Below are 26,549 nucleotides of genomic sequence, written 5' to 3' on the forward strand. Positions count from 1 at the left end.
TCCAATGCCGCCACACGTAGAAGTTTCAAACAGGCATTTTTCTTTTTCTTATTAATCCTTTCAGGAATTTTCCTCTGCTAATACTTGAATTATTCTCAGTGGATTCCGTCAGATGTGATTGAAGCTCAGCAGGTCATTCATTGGGATACTGTGCTCAGTGAAAACATGAAAACATATCTGTCCTATTAAAAAGCAGCTGCCCTTCTGTACCAATTTATTATTTTTCAAGTACATCTGTGCAACAACCATTAAATTCCCTCTTCAGTCCACTCAGATTTGCTCTTTAGGGCGGATCTGTGAGTCCTGCAGGCTGACAAGCAGCAGCAGTAAACAGGCAAATAAATTGTGCAGATTGGAAAAAATGGTTGATTTGACCTGCAGTCGGACTTTCTGTGTTCTTCTGCACGCACTCGTCTCCTAATTATTTTTTAATACCTGCCTGTATGAGTGAACCCAGCAAGCGGATACAGGTTTTGTTAGGAGAAAGTTACCGTAATTGATGTTTGCTGTAGTGGAAAATACAGTGACAGCAGCGCAGGCAGAATGACGACCAGAGACGTTACAGCCAGTCTGAAGAACTGAAACTGTAAAATGAAAAAAGCAGAGGAAGCAGCCTGAAGCAGAGGGAACACTGGCAGTTTTTACTTTTTAATTTAGGCTTTTATTTGACATCCGTTCAAACTTCTGATTACTTTTATAAACATCTGATAAAGCCAATTAAAAAGCTCATGTACCTCGGTTAAAACATCACGTTTTTATAATAAAGACATGATTTAATCTTTTATGTAGCTTATTTCAAATATTATTCAGCTTACAAACTGTTCACACATAAATAAATATTTTTCTGGTATTTTTGCTGCAGGTCAGTTATAGAGAATCTGATCCATCGCAAATGACATCCAACTGACCTAAGAGGAGTTTCCAGACATCTTCAGTTCACATTCTGTAACCTGTTGTTGTTTGCAGGAAGACTAGAATTAATTATTTTATATACTCAGAAGTAAACATGGATTTTAGTTTTTCATGGCTGTTTGCAGCCCCCAACTGCCATGGTAGCCATGGTTCCCATGACTACCGGGATCCACTGGGTTCCCATGACTACCAGGGATCCACTGGGTTCCCATGACTACCGGGATCCACTGGGTTCCCATGACTACCGGGATCCACTGGGTTTAGTAGTAGTAGTAGTTTTTTCTGACCATCATCATGTGACTCTTCTTTCTAGCAATATTACTGCATGGATGTTTGTCTTTGGTTCAGTTTATTGTGCTTTCTGAAATTCCAGTACATCCAGTACATCCAGTACACATCCAGTACATCCAGTACATCCAGTACACATCCAGTACATCCAGTACATCCAGTACATCCAGTACACATCCAGTACATCCAGTACATCCAGTACACATCCAGTACACATCCAGTACATCCAGTACACATCCAGTACATCCAGTACACATCCAGCACACATCCAGTACATCCAGTACATCCAGTACACATCCAGTACACATCCAGTACATCCAGTACATCCAGTACACATCCAGTACACATCCAGTACATCCAGTACATCCAGTACACATCCAGCACACATCCAGTACACATCCAGTACATCCAGTACACATCCAGCACACATCCAGTACACATCCAGTACATCCAGTACACATCCAGCACACATCCAGTACACATCCAGTACACATCCAGTACATCCAGTACATCCAGTACACATCCAGCACACATCCAGCACACATCCAGTACATCCAGCACACATCCAGTACATCCAGTACTTCCAGTACATCCAGTACACATCCAGTACATCCAGTACATCCAGTACATCCAGTACATCCAGTACACATCCAGTACACATCCAGTACATCCAGTACACATCCACCACACATCCAGTACACATCCAGTACATCCAGTACATCCAGTACACATCCAGCACACATCCAGCACACATCCAGTACATCCAGCACACATCCAGTACATCCAGTACATCCAGTACATCCAGTACACATCCAGTACACATCCAGTACATCCAGTACACATCCAGTACATCCAGCACATCCAGTACACATCCAGTACACATCCAGTACATCCAGTACACATCCAGTACATCCAGTACACATCCAGTACATCCAGTACATCCAGTACTTCCAGTACATCAAGTACATCCAGTACATCCAGTACATCCAGTACTTCCAGTACATCAAGTACATCCAGTACATCCAGTACACATCCAGTACATCCAGTACACATCCAGTACATCCAGTACATCCAGTACTTCCAGTACATCAAGTACATCCAGTACATCCAGTACATCCAGTACACATCCAGCACATCCAGTACACATCCAGCACACATCCAGTACATCCAGTACTTCCAGTACATCAAGTACATCCAGTACATCCAGTACATCCAGTACACATCCAGTACATCCAGTACATCCAGTACTTCCAGTACATCCAGTACTTCCAGTACATCCAGTACTTCCAGTACATCCAGTACTTCCAGTACATCCAGTACATCCAGCACATCCAGTACACATCCAGTACATCCAGTACATCCAGTACATCCAGTACTTCCAGTACATCCAGTACATCCAGTACTTCCAGTACATCCAGTACTTCCAGTACTTCCAGTACATCCAGTACTTCCAGTACATCCAGTACTTCCAGTACTTCCAGTACATCCAGTACTTCCAGTACATCCAGTACTTCCAGTACATCCAGTACTTCCAGTACTTCCAGTACATCCAGTACTTCCAGTACATCCAGTACTTCCAGTACATCCAGTACTTCCAGTACTTCCAGTACATCCAGTACTTCCAGTACATCCAGTACTTCCAGTACATCCAGTACTTCCAGTACATCCAGCACATCCAGTACACATCCAGTACATCCAGTACATCCAGTACACATCCAGTACACATCCAGTACACATCCAGTACACATCCAGTACATCCAGTACTTCCAGTACATCCAGTACTTCCAGTACATCCAGTACTTCCAGTACATCCAGTACTTCCAGTACTTCCAGTACATCCAGTACTTCCAGTACATCCAGTACTTCCAGTACATCCAGTACTTCCAGTACTTCCAGTACATCCAGTACTTCCAGTACTTCCAGTACATCCAGTACTTCCAGTACATCCAGTACTTCCAGTACATCCAGTACTTCCAGTACTTCCAGTACATCCAGTACTTCCAGTACATCCAGTACTTCCAGTACATCCAGTACTTCCAGTACTTCCAGTACATCCAGTACTTCCAGTACATCCAGTACTTCCAGTACATCCAGTACTTCCAGTACATCCAGCACATCCAGTACACATCCAGTACATCCAGTACATCCAGTACACATCCAGTACACATCCAGTACACATCCAGTACATCCAGTACTTCCAGTACATCCAGTACTTCCAGTACATCCAGTACTTCCAGTACATCCAGTACTTCCAGTACATCCAGCACATCCAGTACACATCCAGTACATCCAGTACTTCCAGTACATCCAGTACATCCAGTACACATCCAGTACACATCCAGTACATCCAGTACACATCCAGTACTTCCAGTACATCCAGTACTTCCAGTACATCCAGTACTTCCAGTACATCCAGTACATCCAGTACATCCAGTACACATCCAGTACACATCCAGTACATCCAGTACATCCAGTACTTCCAGTACATCCAGTACTTCCAGTACATCCAGTACATCCAGTACACATCCAGTACACATCCAGTACATCCAGTACATCCAGTACTTCCAGTACATCCAGTACTTCCAGTACATCCAGTACATCCAGTACACATCCAGTACTTCCAGTACATCCAGTACACATCCAGTACATCCAGTACATCCAGTACACATCCAGTACATCCAGTACACATCCAGTACATCCAGTACATCCAGTACATCCAGTACACATGTTTGTGATATTTTCTTGTTGTTTCTTGTTTTCTACCAGACTTGTTTGTCTTCAGACTTCCTGTTTCCTTGCGGTGGCTGAGCGCTCACCCAGTCTGTCCTTGTAGCATCTGTTAGCAGCCTGTTGTGATTAGGATTCTGCTCAGACCATGTGGGCGTGAGAATAGTTTCAATTTGTATGTAAATCCAAACTGGGTGAATTTTTTATCTTGTAATGACGGGGAACAGAAAAAAAGCGGTCCGAACATTCAGCAGTTATCTAACTCGTGTTTGTAGAAAAGCTAATTGGTTCATATTTAACACGTTTAAAGTTGCTTTCTTTTTCCAACTCTGTTTTCCTGGTACTTACTCCTTACAGAGGATTTTTCTGCACATGCCTAAAACATCTAACTAATGTCTCTCATCCGTTAACTAGGTGTAAACTCGAGGAATCAGCTTTTTACATCTTCTGCTGTTTTCATCCCCATTAGCCTAATGTGCGATAAGTTTACAGGTTTCTGGTTTAACTTTTTTAGCTCCTACCTCCAGCAGAGAAGGTGGTAAAAACTCAACCTGCACTTAGATTTAAGGATGAGAAATTAGGCCGTGGAAAAAATCTAACTTTAAATCTTTTGTTCTAAATATGAAATTAGATATGAATATGAAAAGTAATTCAGTTGTTTAATTTGAGTAATTTAATTTTGTTCTGTATGCTTATTAATATTTTTACAAAACATCACAAATCAGAGGTAGAAATGCCAGAATTGTAATAAATGATATAAAGCTGGTGGAGTCGTCTGATGTCATCAAACTGCTTGAGGAGTTTCTCTCCTCATCATCATAACTCAGGTCAACAAATATGTTGTTGAGCAAATGCTTTAAATTTAAATTGTTTATCTTCTCCATTGGAAATGCTTTCTGCAGGGCTTTTAATATTTTATCTGAAGAGACAAATTGGAGCCAAACAAGGGAAAATACCAAACTCTGGAAAATCGGTTGACGTTTCTTTAAAACAGCTCAGACTTTACGTCTTCCTTTTAAAGTTTGAAAGGTTTTTTCTGTCGTTGTTCAAGTCGAATAGAATAACGAACGACGTCACAAGCAGGACACTTTCACCCCAACTGTCTCTAGAATCAATGCATTCAAGTCTGGAGCAAATCAAGTAGGCTACAGACAGCTCATACCTACTCCAGATAAAAACTGAACAATGCCTTTATGTAAAAGGTTCTGCCTCCCCTGACCGGCTCACCCTGCAGTGGTCAGCTGCTGTCTTGTTGGTTCTGTTTGTTTTGGCCCAGTAATTACCTGATAAATCAACGTCAGGACCTTGATGAGAACGGACACTCGCCCACCTGACTTGGCTGCATGTAAATCACAGGCTGAATGTTATCTGTGAGGATTAAAAGTCATTATTTCCAGTAACCTCTCTTCCTGCAGGCTGGGTGTCCTGGCATGCTGGACTCCACGCCTCAGCAGGAGGAGCTTTAATCAATATGTAATAATGATGCAGATGGTGACAGAAAGTGTCCGTTCACACACTCCGGTGCTGATCAGGCGTTGTGGATGTTTTCTCTCGTCTGACAGCGATTATGGATACGAGCGGCGGAACGACGGGAACTGCCGGCCGGCCTTCTGGTTCAATCCGTCCTCTGTGTCCAGAAGCTGCAGCCAGGGTCAGAACTACTTCAACAGCACAGGGTAGGACCTGATTCATAGCACCCGTCTGCACATCCTGAGTCCACAAACCGACGTCTTTCTGTGGCAGGAAGTGGGAGCTCACAATCTGTTTCCAACTCACTCACACTCCTGCAAATGGTTCTTTAGAAACGTAGGATCATTATGGAGGACAAATCAAACACATTTTCTGTTTTTGTTTCCTCTCTTTGAGGCGCTGATGGAAGATCTTTAGATTTCTTTGTTTACCTCATCTTGTCAATCAACTCTGAATCCCATTCCTCCAGTGAACCAATCAGCTGCCAATCACAGTTTCCTCTAAAAGGGAAACTAGTGAAGACATCGTCTCTACCTTTTGACTGCTGTAAACATTACAAACTCCACATAGACTCAATAATAATGGAGAAACCAGCACAGCAAGGACGAATGTTCATTTCACTTTCATCTGAGGCTTAGTCACAGAAACCTGAAAACATGTAGAGATGCTGCTTTTTCAGCATTCAGTTTTTCATTGAAGGACAGTGGCTGATTAATACAGCAGTGATGTAAACTGAAGAAGCTGCTGGGAATACGACGATCCAACAGAGAAGAAACTCTTAAAACTATTTTGGGAAAACCGTCACTGGAGAAATGTTCAAACGAGCAGCAGAGAATTAAATCCATGTTCTAAGCAATAATTTGGAAAAGATGATATTGTTATCAAGGTATCTTTTCACAAACAAAAAGCCTTTCATGTGTTCACGCTGTACATTTGATAACTTATGTTTTGTAATAATGATTGAAAAACAGATTCAATCTTTCCATATTTTTTAGATGCAACATTTAATTGTCCTTTGGGGCCAATGAAGTATTTTTATTAACTTTCAATCATCCATTTGTGTAAATAATGTGATATAATGTTTCAGTTGGTGGTAAACACGCCTCGTAGCAGTTCTTCCAGCAGGGCGGCGCTGTGGATCTGGCTCCAGCCTGCACCCAGCAGCTGTGATCACTTCCCTCATTGCGATGCGCCGTGTCTCTGTTGTTCCTCAGAAGTTTGTCCTGCGTGTTTCGGAGGCTCCTCAGGGAACGGACACCTTCCCAAGCTTAATCACAGCAGCAGTGTTTTATTCTCTGCCGCACTGATTAAACTTCCTGCCGTGTCACAGCCTCTCACACAGCTTGTCTTGTCAGTTGTCATCTAGTCCCGAACGCTGTTAACACAAAACAGCTACGCTGTGCTGACTTCAACCTTTCTCTGTACACCACCGGCTCACGCAGCAGGAAATGAGTTTAAAACTACAGAAGACATCAATGTGAAGATGAAAGCTGATCACCACGGTCTGAAATGAAGAGTTTCTCTGTTTTCTTCCTAAGGTACCGTAAAGTGGTGCTGAACAACTGTACCAAGGGCGTGAAGGAGATGTACACGGCCAGGAAGCAGCAGTGCCCCAACAGGCCCCCGAAAGGACTCAGCCTGGCCACCAAAGACGGGAAAGTCACCGCCAACATGGGCAGCAACGTCACCTTCGTGGTGCACCTGGACGAGGTGAGAGGTCCAGCAGCAGGACGTCCAGACCACGTCCAGCTCCGGCCTGGAGATTTCTAGGAAGGATTTATTGTTTCTAGAAGCAGCAGTTCGGCCACCAGAGGTCAGGGAACAGCAGATCCTGAAGTGCAGATCGTTCATCTTCCCTCCTTATGGAACAATGTGCTAAAGATGACATGACTTAAACTTTATTACATATTTTTCCTCTAATTTGTAAATGTTAAGTTTATTTTATCATTAAACATTTTTCATCGCCAATCACTCAGTTTATTTAAAGTTTTTTATTTGTATTTTATGATGTCAGCAGCAGGTATAGAAAACCCAAATCAGATTTATGGTCCATCAAATTGTCTTCAGTTTTGCTGTACCTGCTACCAGGTAGTGACAACAATATCTGTAACATTATGTTAAGGTTTAGTGGAAGGACAATACCTGGACTGGCCACCAGTTTGAAATAAAAACAACGTAAGCTGAACGTTTTGACCTTACTGATGCAGACGAGGCCTGCAGAGCTTCAGATGTTCTGTGATCTGCTGGTTAAATCAACGTTAACTGATGAAGGGCCCTAATTTCATTGTTTTCATTTTTATCCTGTCCTTGTTTTAGTTGCAATTATGGATAAAATATTCTACATTTTTCCCTTTTCACATTGAACTAGGCTGCTTTGGATAAGAAAAACATGAGATCATTATTTGAAAAGTACATTTTGTATTTTTTTGAACTTGTATTTGGTTTTGGTAAAACCTTCCAGCAGAGGCTGAGACAGAGGTGTGTGATGGAGTCATGCATGCATCGTTCTGTTGGTAGAACCTGCAGGCGCTTCGTTCTGGAGCTCCAGTAATTTCTGCTGATTTCTTGGAAAGTTGCTGCTCTCTGCCATGAGCTCGGTCCGTTCCCTGCACATCGCCCACACCAGGCAGCAGCTCTGAGCCACGGGCAGAAATAAAAGACCCCACCAGAGACCCTGTTAGCGAGTGAGAGGTGCTGCGCTCAGTCAGGCAGCCCGGTCACCAGGGAACCGTTTCTACGCCTCTCACTCGCAGCGCACTCAGCTGGTCTGAGCTGCAGGATTTGGGAGTGTTTTCTGCCAACGTTCTCCTGGGAGCAGGTTCAGGTTCTGGTTCTGTATCAGCAGGACGAGTTCAGAGCTGCTGCTGGTTGTCCTTCACTAACAGAGACCTCTGGGAGGTGAACAGGGGCGGGCCGGCAGATGGAGCTTTGTGGCTTCAGACTTATTTGAGAAAATTCTCTTGATGAATTCAAAGTTTTAATTTATATTCATGAACCTGGAGATGGCTGTATTTCTTGGGGAAAGAAAATGGCACTAAATATTTCATGGAAAGAAGACTCTTCAGTTCATTTAAAAATAGAATTAGGAAAAAAACTGAAACATATTTGGGGATTTAATAAGATCTGCACGTCTTCTGCTTTTTGTTTTGTTCCGAACCCTTTTATGCAACACAATATTTACATGCACAGATGGATTCAGATGGATTCAGTTTTTAGAAAGCAGTTGGCAGAGACGAGATGAGTTCATGCCTGAATCTCAGTCGACCGAAGCTCAAACAGTTCCTCCCTCATTCTGCATCCAACACAGAAGGATGGAGAGGCTCACTCTGTCTCCTCACCGTTTAAATGTTTATGGCTCATCTTGGAGCACAGTTAATTCCTCTATGAGAGCCTCATCGAGAAAAACCTCATAACCAACCCGTTAAATGGGACTCTGGGGAACATTTCTATTCTGTTTTTAATCCAAATTGGTCATTTTGGTTTGAATGGAAGATAAATAGGGGAATTTAATTTTGGATTAATATAAATAACAAAATTTTAATAGTTAAGGAAAGAAATCCAAGGACTGAGTTCAGTCAAGATGCTTTATTTCTACTGAGATCTGATGCCATCTGACCAAATCCAACCAGCTGCACCCGGGAATGTCGTCCAGTTTCCTGGATATCTCGCATCATTCCCGGAATTTACTGTAGAACCAGATAATGACAAACATGACATCTCAACCTTTAGACTAAACCTAAACTGTCTCTGATCAGCAACAATCACCAAAAATATTATATTTGCTTTACGACAGAAAGGACCCGACCACATCAATACCTGGTCTGATTAATAAAACAATCAACATTTTGCTTCATATCCTCCCAACATCTGGATCACACAGCGACATTTTAAAGTTGTGAGACAGTTTTAAAAACCTGAGAGACCACAGGCAGCGATTTAAAACAAGTATTGGACAAAAGACGAGACGATCCAACATGCTGGATGTCAGATCAGAGCGGACCAGATCGCACAGCAGGAATATTTCTTACAATTATCTGAAGAGCCGTCCAGATAATCGGGGCTCCTTAAAGTTGTTGGACTGACAAAAATCTGCATTCAAATGTTTCTGTGCAAACCAGGAATCATTGGTAGCAACCAGATGATCCTCTTTAGGGTGACTGAGGATGTCCTGCTGAACAATGGAGCTGGACTTCAGGGGGACAGAGCGACCAGATCAGACTGGAGGTGGTTAAAATGATGCACAGTGTAATAAAACAAATCTTAAGTCAGTCTCTTAAAAACACAGCCTATGTTAAATGTTTGCAAACCAGATCTTGACTGCTGAACATACAGCAACTTTAGTTGCTCCCAGTGATTCATCTTTAAAGCAGCAGGTAGGAGAGATTATATGAGATTGTGACATTCATTTAGCTTTGTCTGGATAAACATTTCTTTTGGTTCAAAGCTGCAGTGAATCAGATTTGGCTTCTTTTCTGTTGGCAAATCGGAAACATCCGAAGCTTTGCCAGCTTTCTGCTTAAGTTGGAGTGCAGACAGCATGATCTGTTGTTTCTCTGTTTGAGAAGACTGCATTCCCCCTAGTAACTGCATTTTTTAAGTCAGCTGGTATTTCTTTACCTTAACTGGCAGCTGTTTTTTTTTTTTTTTTTTGCCTTGCAGAAAAAGGTCCTGGGTTCAAATCCCGGCCTGCGCTCTTTTAGCATGCAGCTTGAATCTTCTCCCTCCAGAAACTGACTTTCTCTAAGAGTCCAAAAGCATTTCTGTTAGATCAATTGCTCTCCATGTATGGTGCATGGTTGAAATGGCCTAGTCAAAGTCATGACCTCAGTCTGATTGAAAAAGTGTGGTGGAACCGTTTGTGAGTTGTTAGGAATCAAACGTCTGATAACATTAAGGAAGTGAAACAACTGGTGCTGCCTTGGCTTCACTCACTGCTGCGTGTTTCTGCCACCTCAGTGTCATCCTGGTGTTGGTTTATTTTTTAGCATGGCCACATCTGGGAGAAAATGTTCTACAGTTGTTTTTTACATGTTTTTCATTTAGTGAAGTGAGATTTTGCCTCAGTGGGAAACCAGGAGGATTTTTTTTCCACAGACGAACTGATTGAACATGACAGCCACACCAGGCGACTGAAGGTTCCCAGCTAAAATATTAACCACCGAGTTCATTTTCAGGATCTGTGAAATCACAGCTTAGGATGACTCACCCTGACTTATTTTACCAGGATATTTATTTTTTTATTACAGATACCTGTTTCATTTTTCTTTGCGTTACTGAACCATCAGTTGAACCAGTGAGTCTCATGATGTTGCACCACATTCAGGCTGTAAGCCCGACTGGAACCAGGTTTCTGCTGCTGGAGCTGATCGGTTCCACCGTACCGAGTCACAGCAGAAACTTTAGTTTGTGAAGCGAAATGAGCATCTGTACACGACCACAATCTACCTTATTTTTCACTTTTTATAAAAAGAAAGTCTGGACACCGTGTTAAGATTGTTATTTTATACTTCTAAGACATATTTATTTGTACTTAGTCCATTTCCTGTGAGCATTTGATGCTGAAATCAGATCCCTTGTTTAAACTCATGTAGATTATTTGAGATGAATGTTTGTTGGTTTGCACCCAGTGGTTTTCTTTAACCTCCTGTTTGAAAACGACGAGTTGTGGATCCACCGTCTGATCTTAGCCTCACCCAGCTGTGTGGTGTGGAGGGACCACATGAGCCTGTCCAGCATTTAATGATAGAAAATGAGAATTTTCTTTAAAAAAATAGCTGCATACATTTTTCTGTCTTGGCTAACGGTCGGCTTATTTTTGCAGTGACCTTTGCTGCAGAAATCCCTTTTATCAGGTCTGCCTGCAGCAGATATAAGCAGAACATTTGTTCTTTTGTTGTCACACATCACACTGACACCGTAGGTGCAGGTCTAACACCTTAACAAATGCTGGCCTCGTGTTTCCAAATCCCTGTCAGCGCCCACAGCGCCGCTGTCACCGGGAACCGGCGGCCATGTTCCAGCCTCAAGGCTGCACGCCGCCGTGTGTTTGGATCCACGCTGACCTTGGAGACTCGTGGACACAAAGAGTGACATTTTAGGGAGCCGGGTCAGCGTCACTTAGATGCAGATGAGTGAATCCCAGGACGGCTCATATAGGCAGTAAACACAGGATGCGCCACAGATGCTGAACAGAGCTGACTGGCATCGGTGAGCCAGAGTCTTGTTTGGGTGCCAACTCATTACAGTTCCCAGCAATACAGAGTGTCAAACCCAGGAAGCTGAGCTGCTTCCTGTTCTGTTCATCCACTTATTAAAAGTATCAGTTTCCAGGCAGAGATGGGAACGATTCGTGAAAACCTGCATTTTCACACTGTGGTATGGATAAAAAGACAAAACCAGTAAAAACAAGAGAAGAGGTTTTGTTGTGTGTTCTCTGGTGGATCTGCTCCTCTGATCGATCCCACAGCGTTAAGGTGGAGCCCTGACAGTGAGAGGTCAACCAGCTGCTGAGGTTCGTCCTGCTTTACGATCCTCAGGCAGCAGCAGGTGTGATTATCAGAGGGATCTGATAATCACAGGAGGCAAACGCTCCGACCGATGAAACAACCAAACATGGGAAAATCTTTTCCTTCACACACAACACAACTTATTTACAAATCAGCTGCACAGAAAACTCTAAACGAAATGTACTGTTTAACATAAATCAGGTGATAATATAGAGATATAGAGCCGTAATATTCATCTGAATATTGCTGAAAAAAAATATGAATTGGCAGACTTTGATCTTTTATGCATTCTTTGAAAAACAAAGGCTTGTTGCTTCGGTGGCCAACATGGACATGATCAGTCCTCAGGACTTGAGTTGGATTTTTATAAAATACATTGTAAACATTTTGGCCTGAAGCCGATTAGAGAACAATAAAAACACCGAAACAACACAAATATCCTCCACACCAATGAGCTGCGTGTCTCAATTTATGGATGTTTTTACATGTAGTAGCATTAATGTAAAAAGTGTTCTGTTATAAATAGTCTTCAATTTACCGACATGATTCTGCCGTTTTCTTTTGAATGTGACGTCAGCGTTCCTAATGAATCTGCAGCTCTGACATGTTTTCCTGCGTTTCATCATCTCCTGATTGTAAAGCCGCTTCAATCGAGACGCTGTAGCTTTAAATCGCCTTCCTGTTCCTGATGGATGCAGAAATGCTCAGTTAGAGTTCAGTACAGTTCTGTTTCTCCTTAGTTAGATTTTTCTGTTTGTTGCTGTTTCTCATAATGATTGACAGAACACATTTGTTTCTGTGCAGAGACTCCCTGAAGGTGACAAAACTGATGTTTCTTCATTTCTGTGTGACAGTTTGACTTTTCTAATTTTGGCCAAAACATAATGCATAGTGAATGATTTATGGTGACATTTTAAAAGGTAATCAGCTAAAATACAGAGACAGAAACATCGCGACGCGTTTAGAGGCTGTATTTCTGAAACCCTTTCAAACATATTTGATGTTATATTAATGTGGTGTTGACTCATTGTGTCTTTATGATGTGTTATACCAGGTAGGTGTTGTATTTTGAGCTCAGGTCTTTCCAGAAAAGCAGCATCACATTTGTTATGTTTTATGTGGATGTTTGATTCCAACCAGCTCAAATGAAGTCATGCATACAGCGATACGTTTAAATCTGCCTTAAACTTCATGTTTCAGAACCATTCCTTCACAGTAAAACCGTCTGTACTCTGCTGTGCCTCAGGGAGACTCTTTGAGGACGAACATCCAGCTGGACTTTGGCGATGGCACAGCGGTGTCCTACTCCAACCTGAGCTGGACAGAGGAGGGAATCAAACACGTCTACAAGTCAGCGGGAATATTCCGAGTTACGGCGCTGGCAGAGAACACGCTGGGCTCCGATACCACTACACTGTATCTGCACGTCACATGTGAGTGTTTACAGAATGCTGAACCCACCATCAACCCACCATCAACCCACCATCAACCCAACATTAACCCACCATCAACCCACCATAAACCCAACATTAACCCAACATTAACCCACCATCAACCCACCATCAACCCACCATGAACCCACCATAAACCCACCATCAACCCAACATTAACCCACCATCAACCCAACATTAACCCACCATCAACCCACCATCAACCCACCATCAACCCACCATAAACCCACCATTAACCCACCGTCAACCCACCATCAACCCACCATCAACCCACCATCAACCCACCATCAACCCACCATTAACCCACCATCAACCCAACATTAACCCACCATGAACCCACCATAAACCCACCATCAACCCAACATTAACCCACCATCAACCCAACATTAACCCACCATCAACCCACCATCAACCCACCATCAACCCACCATCAACCCACCATCAACCCACCATCAACCCACCATTAACCCACCATCAACCCAACATTAACCCACCATCAACCCACCATCAACCCAACATTAACCCACCATGAACCCACCATAAACCCACCATCAACCCAACATTAACCCACCATCAACCCACCATCAACCCAACATTAACCCACCATCAACCCACCATCAACCCACCATCAACCCAACATTAACCCACCATCAACCCAACATTAACCCACCATCAACCCACCATCAACCCACCATCAACCCACCATCAACCCAACATCAACCCACCATCAACCCACCATCAACCCAACATCACCCCACCATCAACCCACCATCAACCCAACATCAATCAATCAATCAATCAATCAAATTTTATTTGTATAGCACATTTCAGCAGCAGGCATTTCAAAGTGCTTTACATGATTTTCAAAACATCGTTTGACAAGGAAAACAGTGAGAAAGAAAAATAAAAAGAAAGTAAAAAGAAAAGATGAAATCGTTAAAAAGATTAAAAACATCAAATACGTTGAAAGCATTAATTGCCATAAGCAACTCTAAACAGGTGGGTTTTAAGCTGAGATTTAAAGGCACCCAGTGTTTCAGCTGTTTTACAGTTTTCTGGAAGTTTGTTCCAAATCCGTGGTGCATAGAAACTGAATGCTGCTTCTCCTCGTTTGGTTCTGGTTCTGGGGATGCAGAGCAGACCAGAACCAGAAGATCTGAGGGGTCTAGACGGTTGGTACAGCAATAACAGATCTTTAATGTATTGTGGTGCTAAACCATTCAGTGATTTATAAACTAGCAACAATATTTTAAAGTCTATCCTCTGAGCTACAGGGAGCCAGTGTAGGGACTTTAAAACTGGTGTTATGTGCTCTATCTTCCATCAACCCAACATCAACCCAACATCAACCCAACATCAACCCAACATCAACCCAACATCAACCCATCAACCCAACATCAACCCAACATCAGCCCACCATCAACCCAACATTAACCCACCATCAACCCACCATAAACCCACCATCAACCCAACATCAGCCCACCATAAACCCACCATAAACCCACCATCAACCCACCATAAACCCACCATCAACCCAACATCAACCCACCATAAACCCACCATAAACCCAACATCAGCCCACCATCAACCCAACATTAACCCACCATCAACCCACCATAAACCCACCATCAACCCAACATCAACCCACCATAAACCCAACATTAACCCAACATTAACCCACCATCAACCCACCATCAACCCACCATGAACCCACCATAAACCCACCATCAACCCAACATTAACCCACCATCAACCCAACATTAACCCACCATCAACCCACCATCAACCCACCATCAACCCACCATAAACCCACCATTAACCCACCGTCAACCCACCATCAACCCACCATCAACCCACCATCAACCCACCATCAACCCACCATTAACCCACCATCAACCCAACATTAACCCACCATGAACCCACCATAAACCCACCATCAACCCACCATCAACCCACCATCAACCCAACATTAACCCACCATCAACCCACCATCAACCCAACATTAACCCACCATCAACCCACCATCAACCCACCATCAACCCAACATTAACCCACCATCAACCCACCATCAACCCAACATCAACCCACCATCAACCCACCATCAACCCACCATCAACCCAACATCACCCCACCATCAACCCACCATCAACCCAACATCAATCAATCAATCAATCAAATTTTATTTGTATAGCACATTTCAGCAGCAGGCATTTCAAAGTGCTTTACATGATTTTCAAAACATCGTTTGACAAGGAAAACAGTGAGAAAGAAAAATAAAAAGAAAGTAAAAAGAAAAGATGAAATCGTTAAAAAGATTAAAAACATCAAATACGTTGAAAGCATTAATTGCCATAAGCAACTCTAAACAGGTGGGTTTTAAGCTGAGATTTAAAGGCACCCAGTGTTTCAGCTGTTTTACAGTTTTCTGGAAGTTTGTTCCAAATCCGTGGTGCATAGAAACTGAATGCTGCTTCTCCTCGTTTGGTTCTGGTTCTGGGGATGCAGAGCAGACCAGAACCAGAAGATCTGAGGGGTCTAGACGGTTGGTACAGCAATAACAGATCTTTAATGTATTGTGGTGCTAAACCATTCAGTGATTTATAAACTAGCAACAATATTTTAAAGTCTATCCTCTGAGCTACAGGGAGCCAGTGTAGGGACTTTAAAACTGGTGTTATGTGCTCTATCTTCCATCAACCCAACATCAACCCAACATCAACCCAACATCAACCCAACATCAACCCAACATCAACCCAACATTAACCCACCATCAACCCACCATAAATCCACCATCAACCCAACATCAGCCCACCATCAACCCAACATTAACCCACCATCAACCCAACATCAACCCACCATCAATCCAACATCAACCCACCATCAACCCAACATCAACCCACCATCAACCCAACATCAACCCAACATCAACCCACCATCAACCCAACATCAACCCAACATCAACCCAACATCAACCCACCATCAACCCAACATCAACCCAACATCAACCCACCATCAACCCAACATCAACCCAACATCAACCCACCATCAACCCACCATCAACCCAACATCAACCCACCATCAATCCACCATCAACCCAACATCAACCCACCATCAACCCAACATCAACCCACCATCAATCCACCATCAACCCAACATCAACCCAACATCAACCCACCATCAATCCACCATCAACCCAACATCAACCCACCATCAACCCACCATCAATCCACCATCAACCCAACATCAACCCAACATCAACCCACCATCAATCCACCATCAACCCAACATCAACCCACCACCAACCCACCATCAATCCACCATCAATCCACCATCAATCCACCATCAATCCACCATCAACCCACCATCAATCCACCATCAATCCACCATCAATCCACCATCAATCCACCATCAACCCATCAACCCACCATCAACCCACCATCAACCCACCATCAACCCACCATCAACCCAACATTAACCCATCAACCCATCAACCCACCATCAACCCACTGTGGTTTTTTATATTCAAAAAAATTGAAAGTTGACAAGAAATTCAATGTTATCGAAAGCCATTATTGGCAATACCTAAACTCAATCTATAGTCTAAAAAATACAACCATAATTTGTGGGATGCAAAATTCAAATATTTATTGTTTTACATTTTCTTGAGTTTTCCCAGAGTCTACAGTTTTATTTAATAACCTGATTCCTGATTTGGATTCTTTATTTATCCAAACAAACTCAGGATGAGAAGGACATGATGAGCTGTGGTTTCATTCACCGTAAAAATGCACAAATTGGAATAGCTGATAATAAATTTAGTAAATGGAAATGACTAATTAAAAAAAAAACATTAACCAATTTATTCATGTGTTATATTAATTGCATTTCTTATTTGATGGAAACTCCAGAGTTGTAAAATTGAGTATTTTCGTCATTAGCAGAATATTGAAAAAGTTTTACACACATTTGAATTGGAAATGCAGCTATAGGCGGTCTGGTTCGTTTCTATTAACTTTTATCGAGTTGCAGACCCAGCAAGTCCCAGAACACACTGAGCGCTAAGCATGTATATGCGCCAACATCAGTCTCACTATACACTCAACACTAACTTCATAAAGTGTCGTTTTGCATATTTTTCATTGTTGAAATTTTTAATTTTGTTCTCAGTCAACTTACTTGGTAAAACAAAGGAAAATATGATTTATCTCCTAATCTTTATTTAAATACATGCAGATTTTTGTCTTCCTGATTTTGCACCTTTTTTTGGCCTTTTATATTAAATCTCAAGTAAATAACTCAGAGTGACATTTGACCTGCAGCTTCATCATCGTCTTTTCCTCATCGTATTTCATGATGCTTCTGGTGCTACAGTAACTACAGATCAGTAACTCTGTGGATCCAAGCTACAGTCACTGAAGAATAACGGTGCAGAATGATACAGGAGACTATGGAGGATAAATCAGCAGCTATGCACACAGATATGACAGAAAAGGTCATAACAGAGTTGGGTATGAGATGTTTTCATGTGGAGGGAAGCAAACTGAGAGGGAGGCCTTTAAGGCCAGCCAGGTAATGACTTTTATCAGGATCCACATCTAGAACTATAGCTAATTTAAGGCAGAAGCAGGTTTTCACACAGCAGCAAACAAAACAAATTACACAATTGTCATGCTCTGCAGCTCCACTCAGACACAATGAAAAAAAGGATCATTTTAGCAATCTGAGGGAATTATACAAGCTTCTTTCAGTAAGTGTTAAATTGTCTCTTTGTCATGTTATTGTTTCCCTGATTCGTTCAGTCCATTCTGACTTAACCTCTGCCGTCCTCGTGGGTCACCGCGCTCCGTATTAATACATTTCTGACAGCCGTAAATTCAGCTGGGTTTTGGTCTCACAAACGCCTGATACCTTCAGGGAGAGACGCCAAAAACTGCAACTGCTTCTCACCTCGACATATTTAATGCCAAATGACTTTCTCATCTTCTCCCGTTTAAACGGAAGAGCAGACCTGAGCGCAAAGACGCACCGAACATCTCATAGTGGGGATAAGGATTAGTTCTGGCTAAAGAGGATGAGTGTGAGCCAGACGAGCAGCCAGGCCACAACAACACAAACGGTTAGCGGTCGACCCTGCATGCAGCGTGTCGCATCTGTCCACAGCAGGAAAGTTCATCCTGAGATTAGTGGAAAGCAGCTGAGAGCTCCGGCGGCTCCCATCAGGTTCTGCTAGCAGGGAGGTTTGTGGCTTCACCCCAAAGGTATAATGTCAAAAATACCTGATGTTTTTTTTTTATTTTGGCACTAACAGACTCAACATTGCCTGTGAATTAGTGGGGAGTTCCTGCTGTCACTATGTTATGCCTGCAGAGTTTTGACAAGCAGGAACTGTGTTGTTTGACGGTTTAATTTGGGGCACCGGGGTGGATCGCTTCAACGGGTTCACACTATTTTATGAAAATAAGCAGCAGTGCTGTCACAAAAACAGGACAAAACTGTCTGTTTGGTTTCTACAATCGGTGCTCTGCAGCACCGGCCGACCTGAAAGTCTAAACAGTTTGTGTCCAAGATCTGTGGGGTCTGCAGAGATAACCAGGAAAACATTTCAGAGTGGTTTAACTCGAAAATAATCGTTCACCTGCTGCCTTGAAAATACAAACAAAATCAAGGACACATCCTCAGCTGAGCTTCGGCCTCACACACCGCCCTCCCCCTCTCATCCCCTCTAGACTAGCAGCAGCAGCAGTTAGCAAACACCTGGTGAAGCTCATCATAGGAACGGTTGGAAACGGGATAATGGAGGAGCATGTTGTGATGACCCTGAAGGCAGAGTGTCTCTTTAAGAAGCTCCCAAATTCAAGGTTTCTAATTGAGAAATCTAAATGTTTTTACTTCATGTTTGATAGATTCAGCATTTTTATTAGAACTGAAGGTGACAACACTGATTGTGCTATAAAATAGAACTATGTGTCTGGAAAACATATAATACAGTCCTCTAAGAAATGTTAGCTCATTAATGAAAAGATAAAATAACAGCAGCATCGATCAGGATCCTTATGATCAGCTGCATCAGGTAAATCCTTCATTACTGTTTGATGTTGAGTTTCTTTGTAACAAGCAGAGTTTCTAGGAACCCTGAGAAGTCAGTTGACATAAAATAGATTCCTGTCTAATCGTGAAATCACGTAAAACATCCCTGAGAAGTCTACATCCAGTAAATATTGTAAAAGATTAGACGGTCCATCCATCACTTCGGGTAAAAGCACCCTGAGTCCTTCTGTGCATGACGTAAGGTTCTCTGGAGTTGATATAATTGCTCTCAAAATGTTTGCATCCATCCATTTTCCTGACTTATTTATCCTGCTCTCAGGATGGAGGCGCAGGGCAGATCATATCCCACAATGCCTCTGACAAGACGAGGTAAAAACAACCTGGACAATCTGACGGCTTTCTCCAACACGTGCAGACTCGCCGTCGCTTTCACGCCTCTGGATTATTTATGGTTTCACCTCAGGTGCACAACTTTGGGCTGAGAAAGAAAAGCAGAAACGGCTACCTGTCAAATCAAAGCGCTGAGGATTTGAAGTGTTTAGTCTCCTGGAATAACCTCCACAGTGTTTGGGATCCGTGATCTCCACTCGGAGCGCTCCCAGTCTGAATGACTGCTGCCCTGTGTGGTTTTTCCTCCAGGTCCGGTGGAGCACGTCCAGCTCCTTGCTCCCTTCGTGGTGATCAGAAACAAGGAGGTGAACATCACAGCGGTGGTCCTGCCCAGCCAATCACGCACTGTCACCTACTTCTGGTGGCTTGGCAACAACACAGAGGTAACCCCTCCATGGCAACGCTCAGGCACCGGCTGCATCAAAACAATCAGGCCTAAAAATGCTGATGTTGCATCAGACAAAAAAAAAACATTTTAATGTGTAAATGTGCAATTTTAATAAAAGTAAGTTTAACAGATGCTTAAATCGGTTGTTTTCCTTTAAAACTAAAGGCCTGCTTCTTTTTAAGACGTATTCTCATTTTTTTATGCATAGTTGAAAATCCTGCTGTACATTTGTATTCTGCCTCTGTTACCCATAAATAAAGTTCTGTCTTCTGTGTGAAGCTTAAAGCAGGGTTAGGTTGTAAAGTGATGAACATTTCTCAAATCAAACATCTGAACTGAGAGAAGATGGACAGTAAAAATCTCCCTAAGCTGAACAAGCAGATAATAAATCAGAGAAGCATCCAGGAGTCTGCCTTCTTCAGTTGTTTAAACATAAAGCATTTCTATGGCTACCAAAGGAAACATAGTTACTTGATTGTGCTATAAAATGGCACTTTGTGCCTACAAAATGCATAATATTGCCAGTTCAATTTGTAATCATTTTCACAATTTTGCATTCCCACAAAACAGTCAGATGCACCAACCTGCTTTGTCTCTAACACACTTAAAATACAACATAGCAGCTGATTGAAGAGCTGTACAAAAATAAAACAACAAAATAAATAAGAACATTTGTAATGTTACATAATGAAAGATGTTAAAGGGGCTTAAATAATTTTGAAGGCACTGCAGGTTTAAAGGAACATGAGTTTGTGTCTTTACTTTGTCCTTGCAGCCGGTGATAACTTTGGACGGCAGCATCTCATACACCTTCAGGAGTGAAGGGATGCACAGCATCACAGTTCAAGTGGCAGCAGCTAACGCCATCCTGCAGGACACCAAGAGCATCGCGGTCAAAGGTCAGTTAGTGTCTGTAACTCCAGCCAAGGAGAAAACTGTTCTGCTCAGGTTGATTTCATTAAAGCTCACACATTAATGAAATCTGTCACATTTACAACTGAAAATTCCAGAGTTTGTGTCTTTATTTCATCTGGATAGGAGGGAGTTTCTGTGAGATGCAGCGATTTATTAGCAGCAGACAGATTGGATTGAAACTGGAACATTTTCTAATTATCAGGAAGTTCATTCACTGCACCGGGCCAAAGGGGGGAGTCGGGTGGGGAAGCCTCTTTTTCTCATCAACTGTTAAGTACCTGAAATCTCAACTTGAGCAGAATGACATTTTGGCGCAGCTGTCTGAGAATAATGGCCTCAGATCGCTGTGAACTAATGGCTGATTCTCCCACATCTTTCCTCCACAGAATTCTTCAAATCTCTGCTTTTATCTTTCTCCCCGAACTTGGACGAGTTCAACCCCGACATACCCGAGTGGAGGCAGGATGTGGGGAGAGTAATTAAGAAGGCTCTGCTACAAGTGAGTGATTTTCATTTTAACTTCCCTTCAGTCCGTCTCTGCCTCTCCGATCCGTCCGCTCTGTCTCGGCTTGCTATTTCACAATTATCTCCCAAACCCCCTTTCCTGCCCAATACTCAGCGATGCGACGAGTGAACACCCTCGGGCCACCCTGCGATTCATCATCAGACAGGTGTGAAGACGCCTCTGCTTTCCTTCTGTCCCTTGATGGCTTCATGATGACTCCAGTTCCTTAAAGTCTCTGATAAAATTATTCCAGAACTTGGGGCACAAGGGTTTTGGTGGAGACCTAAGAGTAACGATTCCTGACACTGACACACATATTGTGTGTGTGTGTGTGTGTGTGTGTGTGTGTGTGTGTGTGTGTGTGTGTGTGTGTGTGTGTGGGTGGGTGGCCTATCATTGTTAAGTGCCTCTCATCTCCCCATTCACAGCTCATGAATAGCTGGATGTATTTGATGGTGGTGCTTGAAGGCATCTTAGCAGCAGATTGAGCATTACAGCAGCAGGTGGAGGTGATGGAGGGAGGAGGCTGATGATGACAGCAGGAGATCTCATGTGCAAACTTGATACCCCAAAAATCACATTCAAGCTTTTCATCCAGCTCCTTTAATTAGCTTGTAACTGATGCAGAGACCGTTTCTCCGTTCAAACAGAAGGTCTCGCTGCTCAAAACTAATTTAGTTTTTTGTTATTTTGCTGGAATCTGCTGTTTTTGTTTTGTGTGGTCAATCATGCTAGTACTTAAGTTCGACCACAATCAGACCCCTCTGTTAACGACCCCAAAGCGCCGCACATGAGCAGAAGAAGAACGCTGACGTAAACAGCAGCGCTCTGTCTCTGGAGGTGACACGGCGGCGCCATCTGTGGATCGATTTGATGTTCAGCAATGAGAGTCGACAGTTTTATCACAAAATCACTGCAGAACTATGGAAACTGGTAAAAAGAAACACAACTAATAGTGATGGTGTTTGTGGAGCAGAAGTCTGTTTGGATGTGCAGTCAGAACTGAGAGTGGTGGGATTGGGATTGGGATTGGGATTGGGATGTGATCCACTTCAGTGACACAAACTTCTTTAATCTTTTCTGAATTCATATTTCTTCTGCTGCAGAATAATGACGCTTGTTTCACATCGTTGATGTCGATGTAAATGAGAGGCGAACTAAAAACTTTAGGTTTTTAGAAGCACAATTATTTTGATGTCCCTTTTTTATAACAGACCTGAAAAATGTTTTACTACATTAGCTTTATAGAAATTATATTTAACAATTAAGGAGTTCTGGATTAGTATTTCACGTACAAAAAAAGTGTTTTACTTTTTTTACTGAGACTAAATTGGAACACAAATAAGTCCACAATGGAAAAGCTGTGCATGCAGGAGTGAACGTCTCCCTGCACGATGCGCCCTGTCACATTCTATCATGTCAAGTCTCCGTCTTTCTGCTCCTGCACATTGCAGTTCCCACCTACACCTGACTAAGTTCAAAGCACAAAGCGTGTTTGTCTTCTTACAGGTTTCTCATTATGTTGCAGAAACGTGAATGAGGATTCATTGTGTTTGATACAGACAGCATTACTTTTACTCCGCTGGGTTATTTTTATCATTTCACAAGCTGCATGCAGAGTTTTGGAGCGACTGTAAGATACAGTAACATATATATTTTTTTGGATTATGAAACAAAACAAAAAGTTGCACAGAATGGAATTAAAAAAAGTTTTTCATTTTTTAAGTTCTCTTCAGATGCTGTATTCAAAATGTTCTGACTGCTGACTTTATTTAAAAGTGATGCTGTACCAGTCTGTCGTAGAGACGAGAGCTCAGCCAAACTACTTTCCTGCCCTCATATCAGGTCATGAGCTTCAGGTAGTGACTGAAAGAACGAGGCTGCAGATCCTGGGCTCTCCCTTCGACACAAGGTGATGAGCTCAGCTTGTCAGGACGCCTCCCTGGTGACCCAGAGGAAGATCAGGGACGATGTTTCTTGGCTGAACTGGGAAGGCTGTGGGATTCCCCAGGAGAAACTGGCCCAAAGGGCCAGAAGAGGGAAGTTTGGGCTTCCAAGACCCGAACCCCCAGAATAAATACAAGCTGGATCTGCTGCCCTTAAGACCAGATCTTTTTCAAACACAAGCCGTTTTCACCAAGACAATCCCAGAAGGAGAACAGGCTGCTACCCGGCCTACTCTGGGTCCCGACCCATCCAACCCATCCCATTTTGGAGAGTTGGACTCTGTGGTGGCCATTTATGTAATGTTTGCAGCTTGTAATTTCTACTAATTTAGTTTTCTATTTTTGGAAGTTTAGAATTTATTTAAGTTAAGTTTAGATCCAAAATCTGTAGTCAATTTTTATATTTGAATTGATGATGTTGGTAATTGGTTAGACCCTCCCATTAATTTAAGTAATTAAAACACACCGGGTCCTGAGTGGAGCGATGGTCTGGCAAATGTTTGGTGTGTGGATGGGAGGTTTTGTAAATGATTTTTTGACCACTTTCACTTTCACTTTTCATTTTTTGTACTTGAAACGTCATATTAAGTTTACTTTCATTTTTGACTAAGTTGTAGGACATTTTTGGTAATTATTTTGTCGCTATTCTTACAAGAAATAAATAATATATTTTTTTCAAACAAATTAAGTCGGAAGTGCGTTCAAATCAAAAACCACCTGTTAACACCCACGGCCTTTGTTGGAATATAGTTTTTTGGAAACGAGAAGGCCGCGACAGACTCAGTCTGAAACTCATGGCTTTGTGTCCCAACAACATGAATGAAAAGAAATTACAAGGGTTGAAAGAAGATTTTCTGTGAATGTGTTTCACACTGCAGGAATTCAGAGGTTATTATAAATATGTTGGAACTGACGAGTTTTGGTTTCATGCCAGTTTTGAAATAAAAGAACCAAGTTTTGTCTGTTTTCTGTTTATTTTCTTTTTCTCACTTGTAGCACATGCAGAGCAAATAACCTCAGAGTCCATGTTGCAGTGAAATATTAGAAGAAAGCAGCAGGTGAAAATGGGTTTATTAGATTACTCTGTTGGCTGAGTCGTCGCTTTTGTTTGTTTTTTATCCTCTGACAATATCCTGTCACAGTTTGATATCAGCTCCTCTCTATCTGCTCAGATCTGTTTATATGAGGGCAGCTGACATCAAGTTCATTTCCAGGCAAACATATTGTCCAAGTGTTGACAGGAGGGTTTATTTCTCCTCCATTTTGTTCTGGTTGAGCTCTCCGCCTCGCCACGGCACAGTAAACATCATCAAAACAGAAAAACCAAAAATTAAAGGCAGGCTCCATTAAACGGACATGTGGTTCAGCTTAACTTCACTGCTCAGGTCTTTAAAGTAAAGATTTTGCTCTCTTCACCTGGGCTCGTTTCAGTACCACTGCTGGTCCTGATCACATTTCAAGTAATAAAGATTTTCATTCCACTCTCCCTGTCTGCAGCTGCCTCCCTCACAATTTCCATCAACATTTCTCACAGCTCAGCCTCACACCGTCTGCAATATTGGCACTCCCCCACATCTTCACTCCAAGGTTAATGCAGCCCATCAGTCTAGTGGAGCCTCTTGCTGCTGCAGGCCCAGAGGCTTGGAGGAGCATCCAGCTGATGCAGGTTTATTAAAAAACTGATCCCATTTAATCCTAATGGCTAACACATTGATGAGCAAATATACATGTTCATTTCAATACATTTTAATTTCATTGAAAAGTTCATTTATTTCAGTAATTCAACTCAAACATTAAACTTTTAAACAGTGATATAAACTATTTTTAATGTTGTATGGCTTAATGTTCATGAAATTCTACAATTTGGTTTCTCAGAAAAAGTGGAAAATATTTCTAATGCAGACATGTTGGCTTTAATAAAACTGTGTGCATGTACATAGAAAAGAGAGAAAAGACTGTCCCTTAACAAGAAGAAACCTCCAGCAGAACCAGAACCTGAGCGGCCGTCTAACTGGAGCAGAGACACAAACCAGAAACCAAAGTACTGGTCCAGGATCAGTTCAGGAAAAGGACAAAGTTAATGGCAGTAGTAGAGGCTGTAGCAGCTTTACCTAGGAGAGAAAAACATTTTAAAGCTCTGAGCCGGTTTTACAAGCCTAAAGGATGACAGAGCAAAAGAGTTTGTCTTGATAAAAGTTCAGCTGGTAGCAGGTGGATTATACTGGTGTGAACTTCTGTGTCTCCATGTTTCTGATTCTGCAGGATCATCATGCTGTTCATCAAACAGACATTTGGGTTTGTTGCTAATGTCCAAATGTTGGTTGTAAGATAATAAACAGTGAACAGATGATCTAGGAGCTCTAAGGAGCTTTAAACATTGGAAAAGTTCAACTACATCAGTGACGTAGTGACACATTTTAAAAAATAACTTCTATTTAATTCCCAAGTAGAATTTGTTTAGACCGCCTCTTTTTTTAAATATGTTTCTGTATATAAAGCTTCAAAATATTCAACTTTGAGTCTGCGTTGTTTTTACTTCAGTAGGTAACCTTGTCCTCCGTGTGGGACCCGTCTCTTCTGTTTCTCCTCCAATCTTTGTATCCAGCACTAAATTTGCAGCGCATCAAAACGGAGCCCTCCAGATGAACCCACCATATGTTTAAACTAATGACTGATTGCACCGAGTGTAAACATGGTTCAAGGGCATTGATTTTTTTTTTCGGGGCCGTTGCCTCTTTTGTCATTGATTCACTTTATCACTCCCTTCACTACTCCTTTTCTCATTGCGAGACGTGCCTGTGGCTATCATTTGTCCAATACTTTGGTGCTCCGATAGTGATTTCTGGGCCTGGTAATTGATGTACTTTGGCTGTACGGGCACCATTGTCGCCCCGGCCACAGAAACGACATAGAAACATGGCAGGCTGTAAAATTAGGAGTGATTGCCACACAGGTTGTCTCTCCCATTGACTCTGTAAACGTGTTAAATGCTAAGGGCTTCAT

The 26,549-nt window shown here is 42.3% G+C and overlaps 1 protein-coding gene across 1 annotated transcript in view; it reads left to right on the forward strand.

Annotated features, from left to right (window-relative positions):
* Nucleotides 1–26,549, forward strand: part of sorcs3a (sortilin related VPS10 domain containing receptor 3a) — a 216,761-nt gene that overhangs the window by 178,101 nt on the left and 12,111 nt on the right. Inside the window, exons 17-22 of the mRNA XM_088006703.1 lie at nt 5,490–5,603; nt 6,936–7,107; nt 13,150–13,336; nt 20,042–20,175; nt 20,956–21,079; nt 21,482–21,594. Coding sequence (XP_087862829.1) covers nt 5,490–5,603; nt 6,936–7,107; nt 13,150–13,336; nt 20,042–20,175; nt 20,956–21,079; nt 21,482–21,594 — 844 coding nt within the window. The remainder of the gene's footprint in view (nt 1–5,489; nt 5,604–6,935; nt 7,108–13,149; nt 13,337–20,041; nt 20,176–20,955; nt 21,080–21,481; nt 21,595–26,549) is intronic.

Source organism: Poecilia mexicana, unplaced genomic scaffold (assembly GCF_051168715.1).
Source record: "Poecilia mexicana isolate PSO_F unplaced genomic scaffold, ASM5116871v1 scaffold_1, whole genome shotgun sequence".
Lineage (NCBI taxonomy): Eukaryota > Metazoa > Chordata > Actinopteri > Cyprinodontiformes > Poeciliidae > Poecilia > Poecilia mexicana.